At 43.4% G+C, this 19306-nt stretch overlaps 1 protein-coding gene across 8 annotated transcripts in view; it reads left to right on the forward strand.

Annotated features, from left to right (window-relative positions):
* The window catches only part of CACNA2D3 (calcium voltage-gated channel auxiliary subunit alpha2delta 3), a 931957-nt gene that overhangs the window by 194352 nt on the left and 718299 nt on the right, over window positions 1–19306 (forward strand). For all 8 annotated transcript variants that reach the window (XR_006695842.3, XR_010585145.2, XR_012431274.1 and 5 more), the window contains one exon: window positions 3329–3445. Coding sequence is in view for 4 of the 8 variants with exons in the window: in XM_045384857.3 (XP_045240792.1) it covers window positions 3329–3445 (117 nt within the window). In the remaining 4 variants the exon portion in view is untranslated. The remainder of the gene's footprint in view (window positions 1–3328; window positions 3446–19306) is intronic.

Below are 19306 nucleotides of genomic sequence, written 5' to 3' on the forward strand. Positions count from 1 at the left end.
TGATAACATCTTATCAGGAGACAGGATTTGAGAGCAGGCAACCTGTCTGACCAAAATTTATTAGGCGGAAATTTCCTTGTCCTAATAAGCCTGGGAGCCCTACGGGAGACTGGGGCTTATTTCATCCCTTTGGCTTCGACTGTAAAAGGCGGCCACCTCTAGGGGGCATCTATAGACCTACCCTCAGGGCACATTCTCTTTCTCAGGGATGTTCCTTGCTGAGAAAAATAATTCAGCAATATTTCTCCTATTTGCTTTTGAAAGAAGAGAAATATGGCTCTATTTCGTCCGGCTCACTGGCAGTCAGACTCCAAGTCTTAGCTCCCTTGTTCCCTGAAGATTGCTGTTATCCTGTTCTTTTTTCAAGGTGCCCACATTTCATATTGTTCAAACACACATGCTCTACAAACAATTTGTAGAGGGTCCTGAGGCAACATTCATCCTCCTCAGTTTACAAAGACGATGAGGTTAAGAGATTAAAGACAGGCATAGGAAGTCACAAGGGTATTGATTGGGGAAGTGATAAGTGTCCATGAAATCTTCACAGTTTATGTTCAGAGATTGCAGTAAAGACAGGCGTAAGAAATTATAAAAGTATTAATTTGGGGAACTAATAAATGTCCATGAAATCTTCACAATTTATGTTCTTCTGCTGTGGCTTCAGCCGGTCCCTCTCTTCGGGGTCCTTGACTTACCACAACATTTTTTTTTTTTTGAGATGGATTTTCACTCTTGTTGCCCAGGCTGGAGTGCAGTGGTGCAACCTCAGCTCACCGCAACCTCCACCTTCCAGGTTCAAGTGATTCTCCTGCCTCAGCCTCCCCAGTAGCTGGGATTACAGGTGCCCACCACCACACATTACTAATTTTTTGTATTTTTAGTAGAGACAGAGTTTCACCATGTTGGCTAGGCTGGTCTCGAACTCCTGACCTCAGATAATCCACCCATTTCGGCCTCCCAAAGTTCTGGGATTACAGGCATGAGCCACTGCACTCGGCCCCAGACTGGCTTTTATAACAAACGCAGTTTCTCCATAACGTACCTACTCCTGCGATAACAACATTAATCCATTCATGAGGGCAGAGCCTTCATAACCTCATCACCTCTTATTAGGCCCCATTTCCCAGTACTGCTGTATTGGGGATTAAGTTTCTAACACATGAACTTTGGGGGACACATTCAAACCATAGCAGCCTTATAGAACCATAGGAAAATGCAGCTGTGTCCTTCCTTGCATCTCCCTTGCATTGTAAAATTGCAATTACTGGGCAATAGGCTTCATCCAGAGAAGTCTTTTGTGTCTGCTGTGGGCCGTGGGAGCAACCACAAGGACCTGTCCTTGCTTCCAGGGCCACACAGTCTATGATGCCAGGAGAGAAGAGCACAGATGGTTTTGGGGGCTGGAGTGGAGCATGAAGCCTTTATGTGTTGGAGAACAGGACAGCTTTGGTGGGGAGAGAGGAAAGTCTAGATTAAAGGAATAAATGGTTTTTCAAGTGATGTGCAAGAGAAACTCATAAGATTTCTATGGATGTTTTCAGAGAGTGGGGGGAAACCTGGAACTACAGCTCATGATCAATTGTAGGACCATGTAAAGCGGTTCAAAACATCTAATAAGCAGTGTAGCAGATGTCAATCTTGGTCTAGACTCACATGGTCCAGAAATACAACTTCTTAATTTTTCCAGGATCAACTTAATGCTGAGAAACTCCAAGCTCTTGGGTCTAATATTCAGGTCAGAGGCTCTGGTGCCCATTTTGAGGATCTCTTCCCACTTGCCCTCTGCCAGTGAATAGGGGGGTGCTGGGGAGTCCATGTCTAGGTTCTTACCTGCCTGTAAGGGTAAGAGGAGTATCTTTGTTTTTTTTTTTTACTGAGACAAGGCCTTACTGTGTCACCCAGGCTGGAGTACAGTGGGATAATCATAGCTTACTGAAGCCTTAACTTCCCAGGCTCAAACAATCCTTCCACTTCAGCTCACCAAGTAGTGGGACTGTAGGCATGTGCCACCATACCTAGCTAATTAAAAACAAACAAAAATATCTGTAGAGACTGGGTCTCACTAGGTTGCCCAGGATGAGAGAGGGGTATCTTGCTGCTCCTAAAACACATGGCCAGATGCCTCTAGCCTCATCTCCAGGCTCTAAGGATTTTGTTTTAGTTTAAAGATCTGAGGAATTCTCTCTTTATATTCGTTGCTTTCCTTAGAGTTCCTCCCTTTGTCCTCAAACAGTAATCTCATTTCAGGATACCCAGTATTACTGCCTCAAAAGACTTGGACATTTGAGCAAGGAAGGGAAGTGTTTTGTGACACACACACACACACACACACCCACACCCATCCTTGAGTCAAGGAGAAACTGAGCCTTCCTGTTTACATTTTGAAGGTATAGGATGGGAGGAATGAATGGAGAGAAAATATAAATTTATATCTCAAAAATTATTCTGCCATTAAAATGTAACACATTTTCGTTTTCACAACTAACTCTTAAGGTCCCTAGAGCCGAGATAAGATGTGGAGCCCCTTAATTTCCCTGGGTAAGAGCTTGGGGTGAGAAATTAGTAAACTGATTCAGAGTTTCCCCACAAATAAGAGTAAATATATCTTCCCCAGCATCTTTAATTCTCCAGCTCTTTGATAACCAAGTAAATGTCATGCATTCATGTTGACATTAAAAGTATTATAAACTTCATTTGGAAGGTTCCTATTAATAAACAATATTTGCTTCCACTAGGAACAAAATTAAATATTTAGTTAAACCAATTTTTGGGTCTCAGGACCCCTTTACACTCTTATAGAGTCCTGAGGACCCCCTGAGAGCTTCTGTTTATGTGGGTTACTTATATCTATTGATGTTTACCATATTAGAAATTAAAACCAAGAAATTCAAAAAGTGATTAATACAAGGATAAAAAAACTCATTACATGCTAACGTATATATTATTATATATTTTATGGAAAATAACAATACTTTCCAGAATAAAAAAATTTTTCGTTTTGCAAATCTCTTTAATATTTGACTTAAGAGGAAATAAGTGTATTCCCTTATCTGCTTCTGTGTTCAATCTCTTGTGATTGGTTGCTGAAGAAAATCTGGCTTCACGTAGACATGCTGTTGGAAAAATGAGGTCTTCTTGGACCCTGAAAGGGTCTGAGGGACCCACAGGGATCACTTTGAGATCTGCACATTTAAACAGATAAACTACCAGGGTATGTGATGGGTTTTAAATGAAAAATTGTCTTTATTGAGAATTTGAGTCAACCATGGGTGAAATCACAGGTGTGTTTTACGTCACGTGTCTTGAACGTTGCCCTCTCTTCTTACAGAAATACAAAGAGTATGAGAAAGACGTTGCCATAGAAGAAATCGATGGCCTCCAACTGGTAAAGAAGCTGGCAAAGAACATGGAAGAGATGTTTCACAAGAAGTCTGAGGCAGTCAGGGTAAGTGCCTCTGGTTTGTGCCCTGTATCGCCTGAAGACACAAAGGCAGCTTCAGGGGATGGCATTGATGAACCAATCTCTCAAAGATAAAAGTTGACTCACTCATCTATTACGTAAATACTTTTATTTTTACAGTCTGGTTAGCCAGAAAAAGCAGTCACTAGGGGCAAAAACTGCCCTTTTCATAGAGAGTTCCTGTGCCAGTTTTATTCTGACAAATTTATGCCTTTAGCCAAGTTGCCACTAATTGTACAGCCGTACAGCATGGGCCTATAACTGTGTGATGCGTACACTAATGACCAAAAACCATTCAGAGGTACACTAGGGTTCAACTAAGCTCTAGTCTGAGCGTTTTCTTGTATCACTGTGTTTAGTGATTTTCTCAAATGGTTGCATAACATTTCAATCTATGAGTGTGTCATAATTGGTATAACTGTTCCTATATATTTGGATGTCTGAGTTATTTGAAAGTTTTTATTGGCCGGGCGTGGTGGCTCACATGGGTAATCCCAGCACTTTGGGAGGCCGACGCAGGCAGATCATCTGAGGTCAGGAGTTCATGACCAGCCTGGCCAACATGGTGAAACCCAGTCTCTACCAAAAATATAAAAATTAGCCAGGTGTGTTGGTGGGTGCCTGTAATCCTAGCTACTTGGGAGGCTGAGGCAGGAGAATTGCTTGAACCCAGGAGGCGGAGGTTGCAGTGAGCCAAGATCACGCCACTGCACTCCAGCCTGGGTGACAGTGTGAGACTCTGGCTCAAAAAAAAAAAAAAAAAGTTTTTATTTAAGAGATGTGGTCTTGCTATGTTGCCCAGGCTGGTCTCAAACTCCTAGACTCTAGTGATCCTCCCACCTCAGTCTCCTGAGTAGCTGGGGCTACAGGTATGTACCACCAGCTCTGGCTTGCTTGCACGTTTTGACGTAAATAATGCTGCAGTGAATCTTCTTGTATATTCACAATGGACCAACCAACCGAGCACCTACTACGTGTGAACTGTTCCTTTAAGGACTATATATGTACTCACTTATATTATCCTTGTAACACCTCCATGATGTGTATTACTGTTATCCCCATTTTATAAAAGAGGAGTCTGAGAGGAAGACGTTGAGTAGCTTCTCCGAGGTCACGTGAGGAGTGAGAGAGAGCTCCAGCCATAATAACCCCAGAGTTCACATTCTTTTCTGCCTCCTTGCCTTCAGTATCCTGGAGTGTATGTGTATTTCCTTAATGTGAATTCCAGAACACAGAAGACAGTTCAGAGGCTCAGAAACAATCTTCAAGGTTCTTTATGCATATGAAAGCATTTCTGTCCAGATAAGGTTGTGCCAATTCACAGCTGCTCCAGCGGGAATGGTGTGCAAGTGCTTATTCTCTGAAATCCTTGCAAAAAAAAAAAAAAAAAAAAAAAAAAAAATACTGGTAACAGCATTGTCAATTTGAGAGGGGGACATATTGTTTTAGCTTGCATTTCTTTGTGAATCACAGAATTTTAGAGGAGAAAAAGGCATAAATATCTTTAGGTTCTGCTTCCACAATTGACAAAGTAGCCCTGGTGTCTGGAATTAGGGGAGCATTGGGAGGGGCGGGAGGAGGGGGCCATGCAGCATGCTGCCATGACACAGAGGTCCGGCCAGCACCAGAACCTAGACCTCACCTCCTTGAGGCAGTGGGTCCGTGTGGTCAGTGAGACATGGGCTCTGGAAGTAGTGGAACTGTCCCGAATCTCAGTTCTGCCCCAAGATGGGAGACCAGTGAGCAAAGCTGAGTAACCCCTGTGAATCTCTTTTTCCTCATTTATCAGCCTGGCGGCGTTAGGAGAAGTCAATGATGTAATAAATACATGCTTACGTTTATTGAGTTCAGATGCACCAGCCCCTGTGCTAATCACTTTATGTGTATCATCTCATTCTTGCATCAACACTAGGAGTGAGACACTGTTGTTATCGTTGTCTTAGAAATGACCAAACAGGCTTGACAGGATGAAGTCATTTGCCCAGGTCACATGGGCAAGGCTCAGCAGAGTTAATTTTTACACCTAGGTGGTGGGGTTGCAGCACCTCTGTATTTATGTAAGGTGTTTATTTAGCTCAGTGTCTGGAAAACAGTAAATGTTCTGTAAATGTTTGCTGTTACAGCTGGTTAAAGGGCCTTCCAACCTGTGAACATCTGATAGGAGGTAGTCTTGGAGCTTCAGGAAGCACCTGGATGATGACAGGAGGGAACATGAACTGGGTTTAGCATCTTCGTATTGCCTAATTTTAAAACCTTTTTGTGTTAAATTAGTGAAGTTAAAAAAAAAAAAAGACGATTTGATATGGTGGGTGTAGTTCCTTTGAGAAGAAAAAATAAGTTGCTCTGTTTAAATTGAAATGTTCCCAGGATAAAGGCAGCCAGATTCCTTGCAATGCGTATTCTATGTATTTTAAAATAAATGCACAGGCCTTCTGTAATCACGCTTGATGCTCAAGCCTGTAACATCTTGGTTAATTGGTCCAGTGTTACGTGGATTTCCCCATGCCCGTCTTTAAAGAAAGTTTGTACGTCACATAGGGGTTTAGTCTGGGGACAGTAGAGATGGGCCTGGTCCTCACTGTGAGCCATGTGGCTCTCTTGTTAACAGTCAAGACCCATATGCCATTTGGAATGAGATATCCCTTTGGAGGCCAGGGGAGCAGTGAGTGTGACTTTTTTCATATTTTAATGATACCTTGATTCTCCATTAGGAAAAGTTGCTGTTTGCCTGTGAGATTTGTGAACATTTGAAGAGCAAAGACCTCAGGTCCAAATTTGCCCATGGGTTTGCAGGGGAGTCATTATTTGTAGCCTTGCACTGGAATGCACCACTGTGAAACAAGGTGAGGTCCTTTCCCATGCCACCCACCTGACAGTGACTCCACCCCCCTCTTTTCTTTTTTCTTTTTCTTTTTGATTTCTTTTTTTTTTGAGACAGAGTCTTGCTCTGTCGCCCAGGCTGGAGTGCAGTGGTGCAATCTCAGCTTACTACAAGCTCTGCCTCCCGGATTCATGCCATTCTCCTGCCTCAGCCTCCCAAGTCACTGGGACTACAGGCACCACCACCACGCCTGGCTAATTTTTTGTATTTTTGGTTTCACTGTGTTAACCAGGATGGTCTCTATCTCCTGACCTTGTGATCTGCCCGCCTCAGCCTCCCAAAGTGCTGGGATTACAGGCGTGAACCACCGTGCTGGGCCCCCACCCCCCTCTTTTCTAATCGCTCAGGAACAGAATAGATTTTAGGTTTGGCCCTATCACTCTGATGCTCCACACCTAGGAATCTTCCATTTCCAAGCCCCCCTCCCACTTCCCAAGCAGTTGGAGTTGGGTCCCAGGTTCAGGTGCCCCACCTTGTATTTCCTAGTGTGAATCAGTGGTGACTTGAGGGACATGTGTAAGAGAAACCTGGTTCACGAACAACCCTGATTTATTAACATTTCCATTGATGTATATAAAATATTTATGAGTCTGGCAGTAGCAATTTAGGAAACTGCAATAAGAACACCTGTAGTCTGTGAAAGTAGGTTCAGTTAGTACTGGGGGGGAAGAAATGGAGTACTACAGTAACCCCATCCTTTAATGTAGCCTGTCATCTCCTGCCTGTTAAACAATGTTGATCTCTTTCTCTGTCTCTTCTGGCTTGATTTCATCATTTTCCTCCATCACTTTTCCCAGTGATTAGTTGAATCAGAGTGATTTTATCATCCTCATCTCCTATTTGAATTACTCTCCACTATGCAATTATCCTATCACAGAAAGTCCTATTTTCTCCCCGTCAGATGTCTGAAGTAAATGTGAAACCTAAAGTGGCCTGCCCATTACATAACCCCTGTCATCTCATTGGTAATGGACTATATGTAACTTTTTTTTCAGGCTAGCAAATTATAAATAACCTTAGCTTCAGTAATTTCCATTAACATAATGATGCCATCATTATGGTAGCATTTCTTAACTAATATTTTCTAACTCTTTTTAATGCCATTGGTGGTTTAAGTAATTTTTTCACACCCACACAGGTTATTTGATACGGCCATGCTCCTGCTTGCTTTTGTGTATAGCAGTTGTGCCCTAGGCATCATCTCTCACCTTCATTGTTCAGACATATTTATGCTACCAAGCCCTCAATTAATATTGCTAAGCAATTTGTCAAGTTTTAAGTCCCTATGAATGGACAAGAAATGGAGTCCATTTGCTTTTAGTTCATCAGCATTTCAAGGGAGAGATCTCACATGTTGGACGTGGAGGGAAGGGTATGGACCAGTCCTCTGCCAACTGTGGATTCCCATCAGCCCATTCCTAAGTGACACCTGGAAATGCTTGTCTGTGTCACAAGTCAGAGCTCATCTTTGATATTGATGGAAGGCAAAGGGGAGACACCACTCCCCTTTCTCCTGAGTTGCTGTTGTTGAGAAATGGACCCTGATTTGAGGGGAAGGAGAAGGCAGAAGGGTTATATTGCATGACCTTGGTTATATGGACAGGCTGCCCCCAGCCTTTCCTTTGTCTTTAAAATTCGGCCCTTCATGGGGAGTATCACAAACTATCGATCAACTGGAAGCGTCATTTGGGGCTCCAGGGAACTCTGAGCAGGCACAGCCAAATGGGAAGAGAATCTGTAGGAAGTAACTGCGTAGCCACGGATATCTCTGATTGTAAGGATATACTTTGAGGACCAATTCCATCACAGCCAGGGGGATGTCATGATCCTGTAATTTTGGTGCGGTTTGTATCACTGAGATGAGCAGCACAAGAGAAAAGCAAGTAAACCAGGAAATAAGAAAAAGGACTTTGGTGAATTTATAATTTTATACTAGTATTCTCCAGGATGGTTTTCTAAAGGTGAATTCCTCAGAGTGGATTTTGCCTTTGGTTGCACCGAACAGCTCTGGGGTGGGCACTGCCTTCATCACACTGATTTGAGCTGGACTTAGGACGTCCTCCTGTTTTCCCAGGTGTTCCTGGTTTCAGGGCCAGACGCTGATTCAGAGGACCTTAGATGTCAGGCTATGCAGACTTCAGACCTCCACAAACTTCAACAGGTTTCAGAGAGGGAAGGGGCACTGGGGGGATTATAGGATAGTATCTGTTGTGGTAGCATTTCAAGCAAAACGTTACAATTAATTAGACGTGTCTAAAAGAATGAACTCTTCTGGGGAATGTGAAGAGATATAAAACACAAGTTGTAGCTAGACCCACTCCATGATGAGCCAATTGTTTTCAAACCTTGGGTAAGATATTTAATAAATTTTGAAAGCACCCAGAAACTCACACCTGTAAATAAACTTAATCTTGTTTCACTTATTTTTTTGATTTACATTGATAAAATGATAAATCAGGCCCTCGAAAAGAGTGTTTTGCTTAAAAATAAATACCTTTGCTCGTTGGGAAGAGCTAAAGGAGACTAGATTTTATATTAAATTTTCCCCCTTTCCTATAGTTACCTGCTGTTCATTGTGGAACTGATTCCCATTATAGCTGTACTGTGGAAAGTAATTGCTGTTGTACAGTAATTCAATTTCAGTGCATTCACGCATCAGTTCACCGATAGAGGTTTATCTGGAGAAACCTGGGACTTGAAAGCTTTTTATCAAGAAATTCCACATGCAGCAAGACATTTTTCCTAGGAAACGAATATCAGTATTTGCATTTAATAAACATTTACCTTCTCAGAAAAATGGATTTTTCTCTCTGCAGAAGAGATTTACGCCAATCTTCCAAAAAGCTAGAGGGTACTATTAAAGCAACTTTCTTGAGATGTTTTTTGACTGGCGCCTGTCTACGTACGTATGACTATAACATACATCAGTTTTATGGAAATATATACAGTGAGGCATGAAAACCAGGATGCACCCAAGTAAAGCATGCTCCATCCCCAAAATATAAGCTGTATAAGCAATTAATATCTATAGGGACTATATGAATACTTCTGGTTTAAAAACTCATCTGATCTATAGACATTGTGAAAATTGTGTTTGAGGCATACTTTCAAAAGGATTACATTGGAAATGAAATAATTGATTCTGTTTATCCATTTCAAAGTTAAGGAAAGGTTCTTAAGACAGAACTGATTCTTTTCTTTACATGTTAAGTCCAAAACAAGTTGTGGAGGTTTTAGGAACTGAATATAGCCTAACAGTGCCAGGATCACTTTAAGTTCTCAGGCAGTGGAGGTATATATGGCTGTATAGATCTAAAAGATTTTTGTTTTCTGTCTTGTTTTCATTTCTGATCTCATCTCAGAATTTCAAGGCTTGTACTTTGAAAGAGCAGTACATTTGTTTCAGAAAAAAATAATGTTTTCTATTTTGAGTCACAGATAGAGGGAGGAGACTATTAATTTTTTATGTTGATGTATCTTGTGGTCTATTTGTTCCCTTTTTTTGGTAAACTGGGTTGCTTGCAAAATCGTACATATATATGTAAGGAAATTTAGAGCAGAAACCTCAAACCAGAAGAATCTTAAAAAAGAGCAACAGTCTGCATTCACCGGTTTTGATGAGGTCAGCGAACCATCTTTGGTTAATGGCTGAGAACAAAACCACATGGAACTGCGTGGTCTGCGTGGGTTTCACCCCAAAGGGGCCTGGGGTTTCCGCTAACATGCTTCAGTTTGAGCCAACCTGAGCCTCACAGCTAGGCCCAGAAGACTGCTCTCCCTCCCACGTTGAGAGGAAGCAACTTGTCCACCCCCTTGGGGGTATACGCTTACCAGTATATAAGTGTATATAAGGGAAGGAAGGGGAACTGCTGGACAACTTGTATGTGCAGTTTCATGTCTTCTCAAGCTCTCAGTTTTCCATCAGCCTCACATCTTCAAAGTTGGCTTGACTTGGTGGACCATATCGTGACTTTCCTGCTTATTCTGGGGGTGTTGGCCTGTAGAAAGCATTCTCCTTTGCGGGTAGAACCGTTGCATCAAACCCTCCTCAACTTCGTGGTAATTTGTTTCTTTCCCAAATAATTGGACTAAACGCTTTCCATTTGTAGAGCTTTATGGAAGTCTTAGTTTTGTGTTTTCTATGTCTACCATAGAAGCACCCATGTGTTTTTTAATGCTTTTTGTTCTTACTTGTTATAAAAGTAATACATATTCATCATAAAAGAAAAAAGAGTGTGCAGAAAATGAAAAGGGGGAAAGAAAAGATCACAGCATGAAGAAGTAAGTATCAGATGGTACTTAATGTCTGTCAATACCTTTGTTTTTCAGCATCTTAGTTTCTGTCCCTACAGGTTTTTTTTTTTTCTATTTGTGCATGAGTATATAGATATATGTGGGTATATATAAACTTTTAAAACATCGGATTATTCTTTCTTGTAACAAGCTTTTTAAAAAATTACATGTTGGGAACATGTCAATGAATATAGATTTCTATTATTTTTCACAACTGCTTTCTGGATGTTCCAATCAAACAGTTCTCTCTTAGTGAACATTGATGGCATCTGTAGTGCTTCACTGTTATAAGCAATAATTTGATAAACTCTCTTGCAAAGAAACTTTTGTCCATTTATTTGATGCATTTATTAGGATGTATTCCTAGAAGTGAAATTAAGACTTTGGGTGTATCTTGCCAGATTGTCCTACAGACAGTGCTATGCCTGCCTATGTTCCCACCTGTGTGGTTGGAGGGGAACTAGTTCCACATTGTCCTCCCTAGTATTTGACTATTATTAGTCTTTTGGCCAACTATTGTATCTCAAGATTTTTATTGTTGTTGTTTGTTTGTTTGTTTTGAGATGCAGTTTCACTCTTGTTGCCCAGGCTAGAGTGCAGTGGCCCAATCTTGGCTCACTGCAACCTCCGCCTACCGGGTTCAAGCAACTCTCCTGCCTCAGCCTCCTGAGTAGCTGGGATTACGGGCATCTGCCACCACACCTGGCTAATTTTTGTATTTTTAGTACAGATGGGATTTCACCATGTTTGCCGGGCCGCTCTCGAACTCCTGACCTCAGGTGATCTGCCCACCTCAGCCTCCCAAAGTGCTGGGATTACAGGCGTGAGCCACCATGCCTGGCCTCAAGTTGTTTTTTCTTTAATTACTCACTGTTTGGCACAGTGGGTCCCTCTGGCTCCTCATCTGCCCTGCACCAGGGTTTGAGGAAATTACACCACGTCACACAGAACATGGGCTTGCCAAAACAGGGAGATGGCCCAGGTGCTGATCGCCATCCTCCCACAGAGAGGAATGTGGGTAGAGGCACTCTGCTGGACGTGCTCGGAGGGGCCCTTCCTTTCCCCTCCCTTTCTGGACTGTATGATAGGAACAGTCCTGGGGAGGAGGGACAGGCTAACTAGCACTACGCTGCCTGGCTTTGGGGTGCCAGCTGTTTGGAGGAATCGGCTGGGAGCATTGGTGGTTCAGTACCCGGGGACTGTGGTGCGCAGAGTGTTTCAGTTACTGAGGGAGAAAGTCAGGAGTTGCAAGAGAATTGGAGCTTGGTGCAGCCCCTCTCACTGGGAAAGGGCCCTGTTCCCAGCTGGCTCATTGTCTGAGCACCCAGATTGAGCACCAGGGTCACTTTGATTGACTTTTCTGAAAGGTACTATGTAGTTAAGTTGACCATCTTTTTACATGTGTATTAGCCATTTCTTCTTCATTTCTATTTTTTATTTTCGTACACTGCCTAGTAATACCCTTTCCCCTTGTTTAACTGTACTATTTCTTTTCTTGTCCCAACTTGCCTTTACTCTGGCCCCAGTGCCTACTACAGTGCTTCATACTATAGTTATGTGCTCAGTAAATGTTTGTGGATTGACTCACAGGCCTTTGTCCTGGGGTCAGGATAACTTAAAGTGAGAGTGATATGGGTGGTATGGGCTACACCGCTTCCCTTTGGCCAGAGAACTCCTGAGTGATAAAGGCGAAAAGCCAAGTATTCGAGCCCAACTGCAAAGCAATTGTGGGATTCATGGGCTTTCCAGAATCCTCCACTGTTGGCTCCAAGCAAATGAACCTGGCACAGCAGTGTGGCACCAAGATGTTGGTCCCAGTTCTGATTTTTCAGAGTGTTATGTTGTTGGTGTTCTACACCAGGCCAGGTAGAAAACAATGCCACTTAATTTATACTCAGACCAGGCAAAAGCAATCTTAAAAGGTTTGTGGGTGGGAGGAAATTACGGTGGGTGAATTACTGATGCGTCACCATCAATAGATCCAAATGATAGAAGAAAGCCATAATAATAATAATAATAATGATAATAGAAGACCACTGTCTGTAATTTTATAAATTACCAGCAACAAATTAAAGGGTTTCAGAAATATTTTGAATGCATATTTAGTCTATTTAACTAGGGATGTGTTGGTGGCATTGGTTGTACTTTTTTGGTCTTTACTCAGTTTCCCATATGGAGGTGAGGAGCAGCTGGTCCTGCAAACAGAGTGAGATTATTTACATTTTCTAAATTAGGTTATGAGGGGAAAATGAAAAGATAGTTGGGAATTCATTGGCGTTTCATTGACACTGCATTTAGTGGAGAGATGACAGCGCTTGCGAGTAATCAGAATCTTTGTTAAAAATCAGCTGGGGTATCATTTATTGCACATCCCAGGCTTACTGGCAGCCTGAATAGATGAACATGCAATGCTTTGTACTATCAGGGGTAAATGTGGATTTTTTGTTCTTGTGTGCTTTTTAATTGATTTGTGTGTGTGTGTGTGTGTGTGTGTGTGTGTGGTGTCACTTGAGAAGGAAAATCAGATCCTTGGGAATATACTTAGAGAGCCTCCCCTCACTGCATCCAGTGACTCTGGAGCATTTCGTGAGGCTGTAAGGCTGTTTGATGGGATTTATAGAGAGGAACTTCTCTAGGATCTCTGCAAAGCCCATGATGGATGTTGAAAGCAGACTCCTCATCCAGGTCACAGTTGGGAGTTGCTCATAGACAGCCCCACTCCAGCCAATGAGCAGGAGTCTTCCTACCTCAAGCAGGTGTCTCTGCAGACGCTCAAAGACTGCTAACCCTAGCCCAGGTTGCGACCCTGATTTGACTAATGCAGGAATTGCCTTAGTGAAAACTCCAGGCTGGGCAAAGATTCTGGTTCTTAGCACTTTTACCCAGCCATGAATAGATGGATACCAGCTGCATAGAGATGATGGCAGCAGCTCCAGTCTGACTGGAGCACAGTCAGACTCATAGGGGAGTGGAGCCCTCCAGGCAGCCTCTTGGCCAGCCAGTGGGTGGCCTCTGTTAGGATGCCTTTTGAGCCAGGCAGCCTGTCTGCAAGAGGACTTCCCTTCAAAGGGCTCAGTGGATCCATTCCCTTGGTGTGCTGGGAGTCTGTCATTGCAGTCACTGTGGCCATGGTCTGGGGACAGTGCATCAGGCTTGCTGTGGTCCACATGGGGGAATTAGGGTTGGCCTCTGAGACCAGATGTGGTAGAGATGATTTTATTCTAGGGAAGTATGTTGGGTACACATGTGTTCGTAATGGAGGGGGTTGGCAGGAGTGTGGGGGTTGGAGGTTGACACATGAGCATTCATTCTCATGGGAATTTCATCATTGGAGATGGGGAAATAAAAAAGAATTAATCACATCAGAATTGTAAACCTGTGTCCCCCAGGTCAATCCTGGTTGTAGATACCTTTTACTTGGTCTGTGTGGGCTTTAAGGGGAAAAAATGAAATCACATATAAACATATGTAGTGATATTAAAATATCCAGATTTAAAGCTTGGAAAATAGAGATGTGTAGCCATCCTGGGCCCCCATGTCCATAGAACAGCAATCAGCATCAGCATGAATGTCTCTGTTGGTTGATTTCCATGCAGCTCCCTAGTCGTTTATTTGCTACTCCGGCCCTGAGGAACATTGATTTTGCAACCCCTGCATTCGTCAGATTAGGGTTAGCAGAGTCTTTGTGTATGTGAAGTAGGCAGCATACTTATAGCTTTCATAATTCCCCCACAGAAAGCCAGCTGGAGTCGTTGCCATTGTTTTCATCATTGATATCATCTCTGTTGTCATCATGATCATCACATTACTGAGTGCTTCTTGCTTGCCAAACCACTTTGCTATGCTTTGCATATATATTATCTCATTTAAGTGATACTTGTGAAATTGGATTTTAAAAATTCTTGGCTGGGTGCAGGGGAAAGACCATTTAAAGGATTTAAGGTAAGAGTATGCATTATAAGGGGACGTGGAATCTTTCTTTTTTAAAGTTCCTGAACTATCAAATGAGACTGAGATTTTCTTCACCTTTAACATTTGAGGATGTTTAGCTCTTGTTCAGCCCTCACCTATAAAAAGTTCTATTTGTTTTGTTGTATGTTTTCTCCCAATCTCAAAAAGGTTTGATTCATGTAAATAATTCCCAGTCTGGTCCCATTCATAGAATCGACAAACAAAAATCAGAGCTATCCCCTCCCTCCCTCAATTCGCCCTGGTCCCCAGCATACACTTTCCTGTAGCATGGACTGAGACAGTATTGGTCACGTGGAGAAGGGGATGAAAAATGCTCAAAGTGGCTACATTTGAATATGTGGCACTTATCTCTTTGCGCAGGCACCTTATAGAAAAAAAATTCATTAAACTTCGTTCTAGAAAAAAGAGCATTAAGCCTTCATCAACAACCGCACAAAGAGCTCACCATGGCAGGAATGGGACAATAAAGGAGTTATTTTAGCAGAATTAACAGGAAGAAATTAGCCCCATGTATCCTTCCTTTTTATCACAGTGTGGTGCATTTACATATTTTGAAATTTCACATTTGCATAGTCAATGATTTTAAATTAGATTCTCACATCTCCTCTCTGATGTTTGTCATGTGTACAACTTGTCTTAATAACTGAGTTGTTAGCATTTAAAAAGCAGTTATCTTATTATTGGCACAACCTTGAAACATGGCATCCAGCTACCCTTGCAATTTTTAAGCAGCTTTACTGAGATATAATTCACATATGTAGAGGACACGTGAGCATGCATGTGTACTTACTTATATGCCACTTTGAAACACATCCAATGTGTAAATCAAGTTCAGGTTCTCTGATTTATCTGGTAACCACAGCTGGGAATTGGATGGGGGAGTGATGCTTTGAACTAATGCCTGTCGGGAGTGGGATGAAGTGCTTATTTCTTTGAGAATTCCTGTCATTTCAAAGAGGAGAAATAAAAGCTTGAGAGTAGGGGTGCAATTTATGTGTCTTCTCTTCCTGTCCTGAGCTACCTTCATTCGTCCAAGGCCAGTGTGTGGGTGGGGAAGCATGCTCCCCTCACCTGCCCTGTCTTTCCTTGACCACCTGTCTGCTTTGTGGGCTGTAAGTTGTATCAGCCTGGGGTCTACGGGTTGGCTACTGTTAAGATCTAGATTTACAGCTGGCTCCCTCCCCACATGAAGTTTATATGCTATTAAGGGAGACAGGAAGGCTTTGAAATCGGGAGTCCTGGCCGTGCCACCCAGAGAACCCAGGGAGTGAAGCCAAACCAGGTCCTGAGAGGTGGCAGAAGCAGAAGGAACAGCACATGTGAAGCTGGAGAGGAAGTAGAATGTGGGATTGATTGAAGGCATTGAGAGGAGGATGGAGTGGAGAGAGAGTTTGGAGAGGAGAGAGCAAGACAAGGGGTTCCCCCCGACTATGCTGTGAGGGCCCTGTGGTGTGGTGGGATAGAGGCGATCGATTTCATGTGTTTATTTGAATGTCTTCCTCACCACTTCCCAGGCCAGTGGTTGGTCCATTTAACTCTGCTCCCCAAGTTTCCCCGAGCAGTTCACACACCTGACTTGGTGGGTGCTGGGCGTTCACTGGAAGAGTTCGGGTGTCATTTTAAGAATACAGGAAGCTGTGGCAGGGTTTGCATTTCTGTGTCTACACTGCTCATTGGCCGCCTCCCTTTCCCTTTGTGTCTGGGGAAAAGCTGCCACGTTCCCTACTTTTCTCTGGGTATTGATTTATATGCACCTGCCCACCCTTAGAAAGTATGTCGCCTTCTCAGTGATCATAGGCTGCGGTGCCCTGTGATGGCTCCTTTGTTGCCTGTTCCTCTCTTCCAGCCAAATGCGCTCTGGAGACTGGAGAGCACAAATCTTTTGTACAGCCCACTGAGAGTGAAGCCCCCGGGCAGCACTCAGGAGGAGGGTGCTGGGAAGTGCAGCCACCTCTATTGTGCTGGGAGAAAGCCTGAGAAGCCTGTGTTTAATGGAAGCAAAGAGCCTGCTTTTTAATTTTCAGCTACATTTAGCAGATGGACCAGTTCAGGATTGTCCTGTTTAGGGAATCTCCCCCGACATTTGGACACTTCGTGGGTGGAGGGGACCTCCTAGGAGCCAGCCCAAGGGGGATAGTCACCTGTTAATTCTCCGAGCTTGTGTTCCATTGGGTCTCACCTCTCTGAAGGTAGTTATAAGGAGACAGTGCATAATTTTGCTTACTTTCAGCAATGGTGGTGACCTCCAAGCATGCTCCCTTAGCCTGCTTCATTGGCCCCAGCAATTTAAGAAGGCCAGCCATGGGAATTACTTCCTCTTGTAGAAGTGGAAGTGCAGGGACTTTGGCCATGCCGTTTGTTTTATATGTAGACTTTTTAAAAATTATTTTTATTTTTTTTAAGACAGAGTCTCACTCTGCTACCCAGGCTGGAGTGCAGTGGTGTGATCTCGGTTCACTGCAACCTCCAACTCCTAGGTTCAAGTGATTCTCATGCCTCAGCCTCCCAAGTAGCTGTAATTACAGGTGCTTGCCACCATGCCCAGCTAATCTTTGTGTTTCCAGTAGAAATGGGGTTTCACCATGTTGGCGGGGCTAGTCTTGACTTCTGACCTCAAGTGATCCGCCCACCTTGGCCTCTCAAAGTGCTGGGATTACAGGCTATTTTGTGTGCAGACTTTGATGCCCTTAGATGTTCAGTCATCTCTTGGGAAACAGGTTCACTTTGGAAGGGAGTGAACTGGGCTTTGGAGCTAGTAAGACCGGAGGTTAGCCATTATCCACTGACGGTGAGACCTGAAGCTCCTTGAGTCTCAGTTTTCTTGTCTGTGAAATGGACGTGTTCTCATGTTGCAGGGATTGTGACTCTCTGGATACGGCAGGAATGGATTTGAGGCTGGCTGCCTCAGACTAGCCCTGAGCCCAGGTCACACGATCCCTCCTTGAGATGGAAGCAGTCACACAAGTGACCTCAAAACTAACGTGAGGATCAAATGAGCACACATGGGCCTGGCTTGAGCCCACAGGTTACATGGCAAACACTTTGTAAATGGTCATTTATTTTTATTTGTAAATGTAAATAGTACCTTTTACAACCAGCAAAGTATAAACACGCTCTGGTTCGGGCACCAAACTCACTCAGCTTAGATCCTGTCCCAGTCATTTAATAGCTGAATAATCTTGCCCAATTTATGTAAACTCCCTAAGCTTTAGGAACCTTAACTCTAAGATAAGGGTTAGAATACCTACTTAATGGAGTTATTTTGAGGGTCAAATGAGAACATTGATGTAAAGTGTTTTAGCCCAGTGCCTGGCAAATAGTTCTACTTCCTAAAGACTAGTTACTATTATTGTGGTCTAATTATTAATATAATCATACAGAAAGTATGGATATGATAGAACACTTAATAGGAATATTTGAAGAGGTTTTAAAAATTCAGCTCTGGCAAATACTACTATTACAGGACAGGGGTCCCGATCCAGACCCCAAGAGAGGGTTCTTGGATCTCGCTCAGGAAAGAATTCAGGGCTAGTCCATAAAGTAAAGTGAAAGCAACTTTATTAAGAACGTAAAGGAATAAAAGAATGGCTACTCCATAGTCAGAGCAGCCCCAAGTACTGCTGGTTGCTCATTTTTTGGTTATTTCTTGATGATATGCTAAACAAGAGGTGGATTATTCATTCCTCCCCTTTTTAGAGCATATAGGGTAACTTCCTGACATTGCCATGGCATTTGTAAACTGTCATGCTGCTGGTGGGATTGTAGCAGTGAAGACGACCAGAGGTCACTCTCATGGCCATTTTGGCTTTCATGGGTTTTGGCCAGCTTCTTTATTGCACCCTGTTATATCAGCAAGGTCTTTATGACCTGTATCTTGTGCCAACCTCCTGTCTCATCCTGTAACTTAGAATGCCTGACTGTCTGGAAATGCAGCCCAGTAGGTCTCAGCCTTGTTTTACCCAGCCCCTATTTAAGATGGAGTTGTGGCCAGGCACGGTGGCTCACACCTGTAATCCCAGCACTTTGGGAGGCCGAGGCAGGTGGATCGTGAGGTCAGGAGATCTAGACCATCCTGGCCAACATGGTGAAACCCTGTCTCTACTAAAATACAAAAAATTAACCAGCTGTGGTGGTGCAGGCTTGTAGTCTCAGCTACTCAGGAGGCTGAGGCAGGGGAATCGCTTGAACCTAGGAGACTGAGTTTGCAGTGAGCCGAGATCGTGCCCCTGCACTACAGCCTGGCGACAGGGCAAGACTCTGTCTCAAAAAAAGAAAAAAATGCTTCTGACACTACTATCTCAGGGAGGTAACCTAGAAGAAACTCTGCCTCCTCGGAATCTCAGGAGACTTGTCTACAGGGCAGCCCCAGTGGGTTATGGAGAGCTCCCATCTGTGTAGTCTTCTTGGGCATGGATGCCCTCCTGCTCTGCACAGGCTGACTTCCTCATCTGGGCTGACATCGGCTGGGCAGGGTCCCTGAGATGGACGAGGAGAGGAAAGTGAGGGTGGAACAGGCCCTGCATTGCATTGTCTTCCTTGGGTACAGAGGAGGGGCTCCAAGGCTCTGCTTGGTCCTCTCACTGCCCTTGCTTGTTTGAGAGAAGGAAAAGCTGCAGGTTAAATGAATGTTTAGAGAGGAAAACTAGATTGGTAGCCTGAGCTTATTGGCCCCAGCCTGTCAGTGGAATGCAGGATGGTGT

This window comes from Macaca fascicularis, chromosome 2, assembly GCF_037993035.2.
Source record: "Macaca fascicularis isolate 582-1 chromosome 2, T2T-MFA8v1.1".
NCBI lineage: Eukaryota > Metazoa > Chordata > Mammalia > Primates > Cercopithecidae > Macaca > Macaca fascicularis.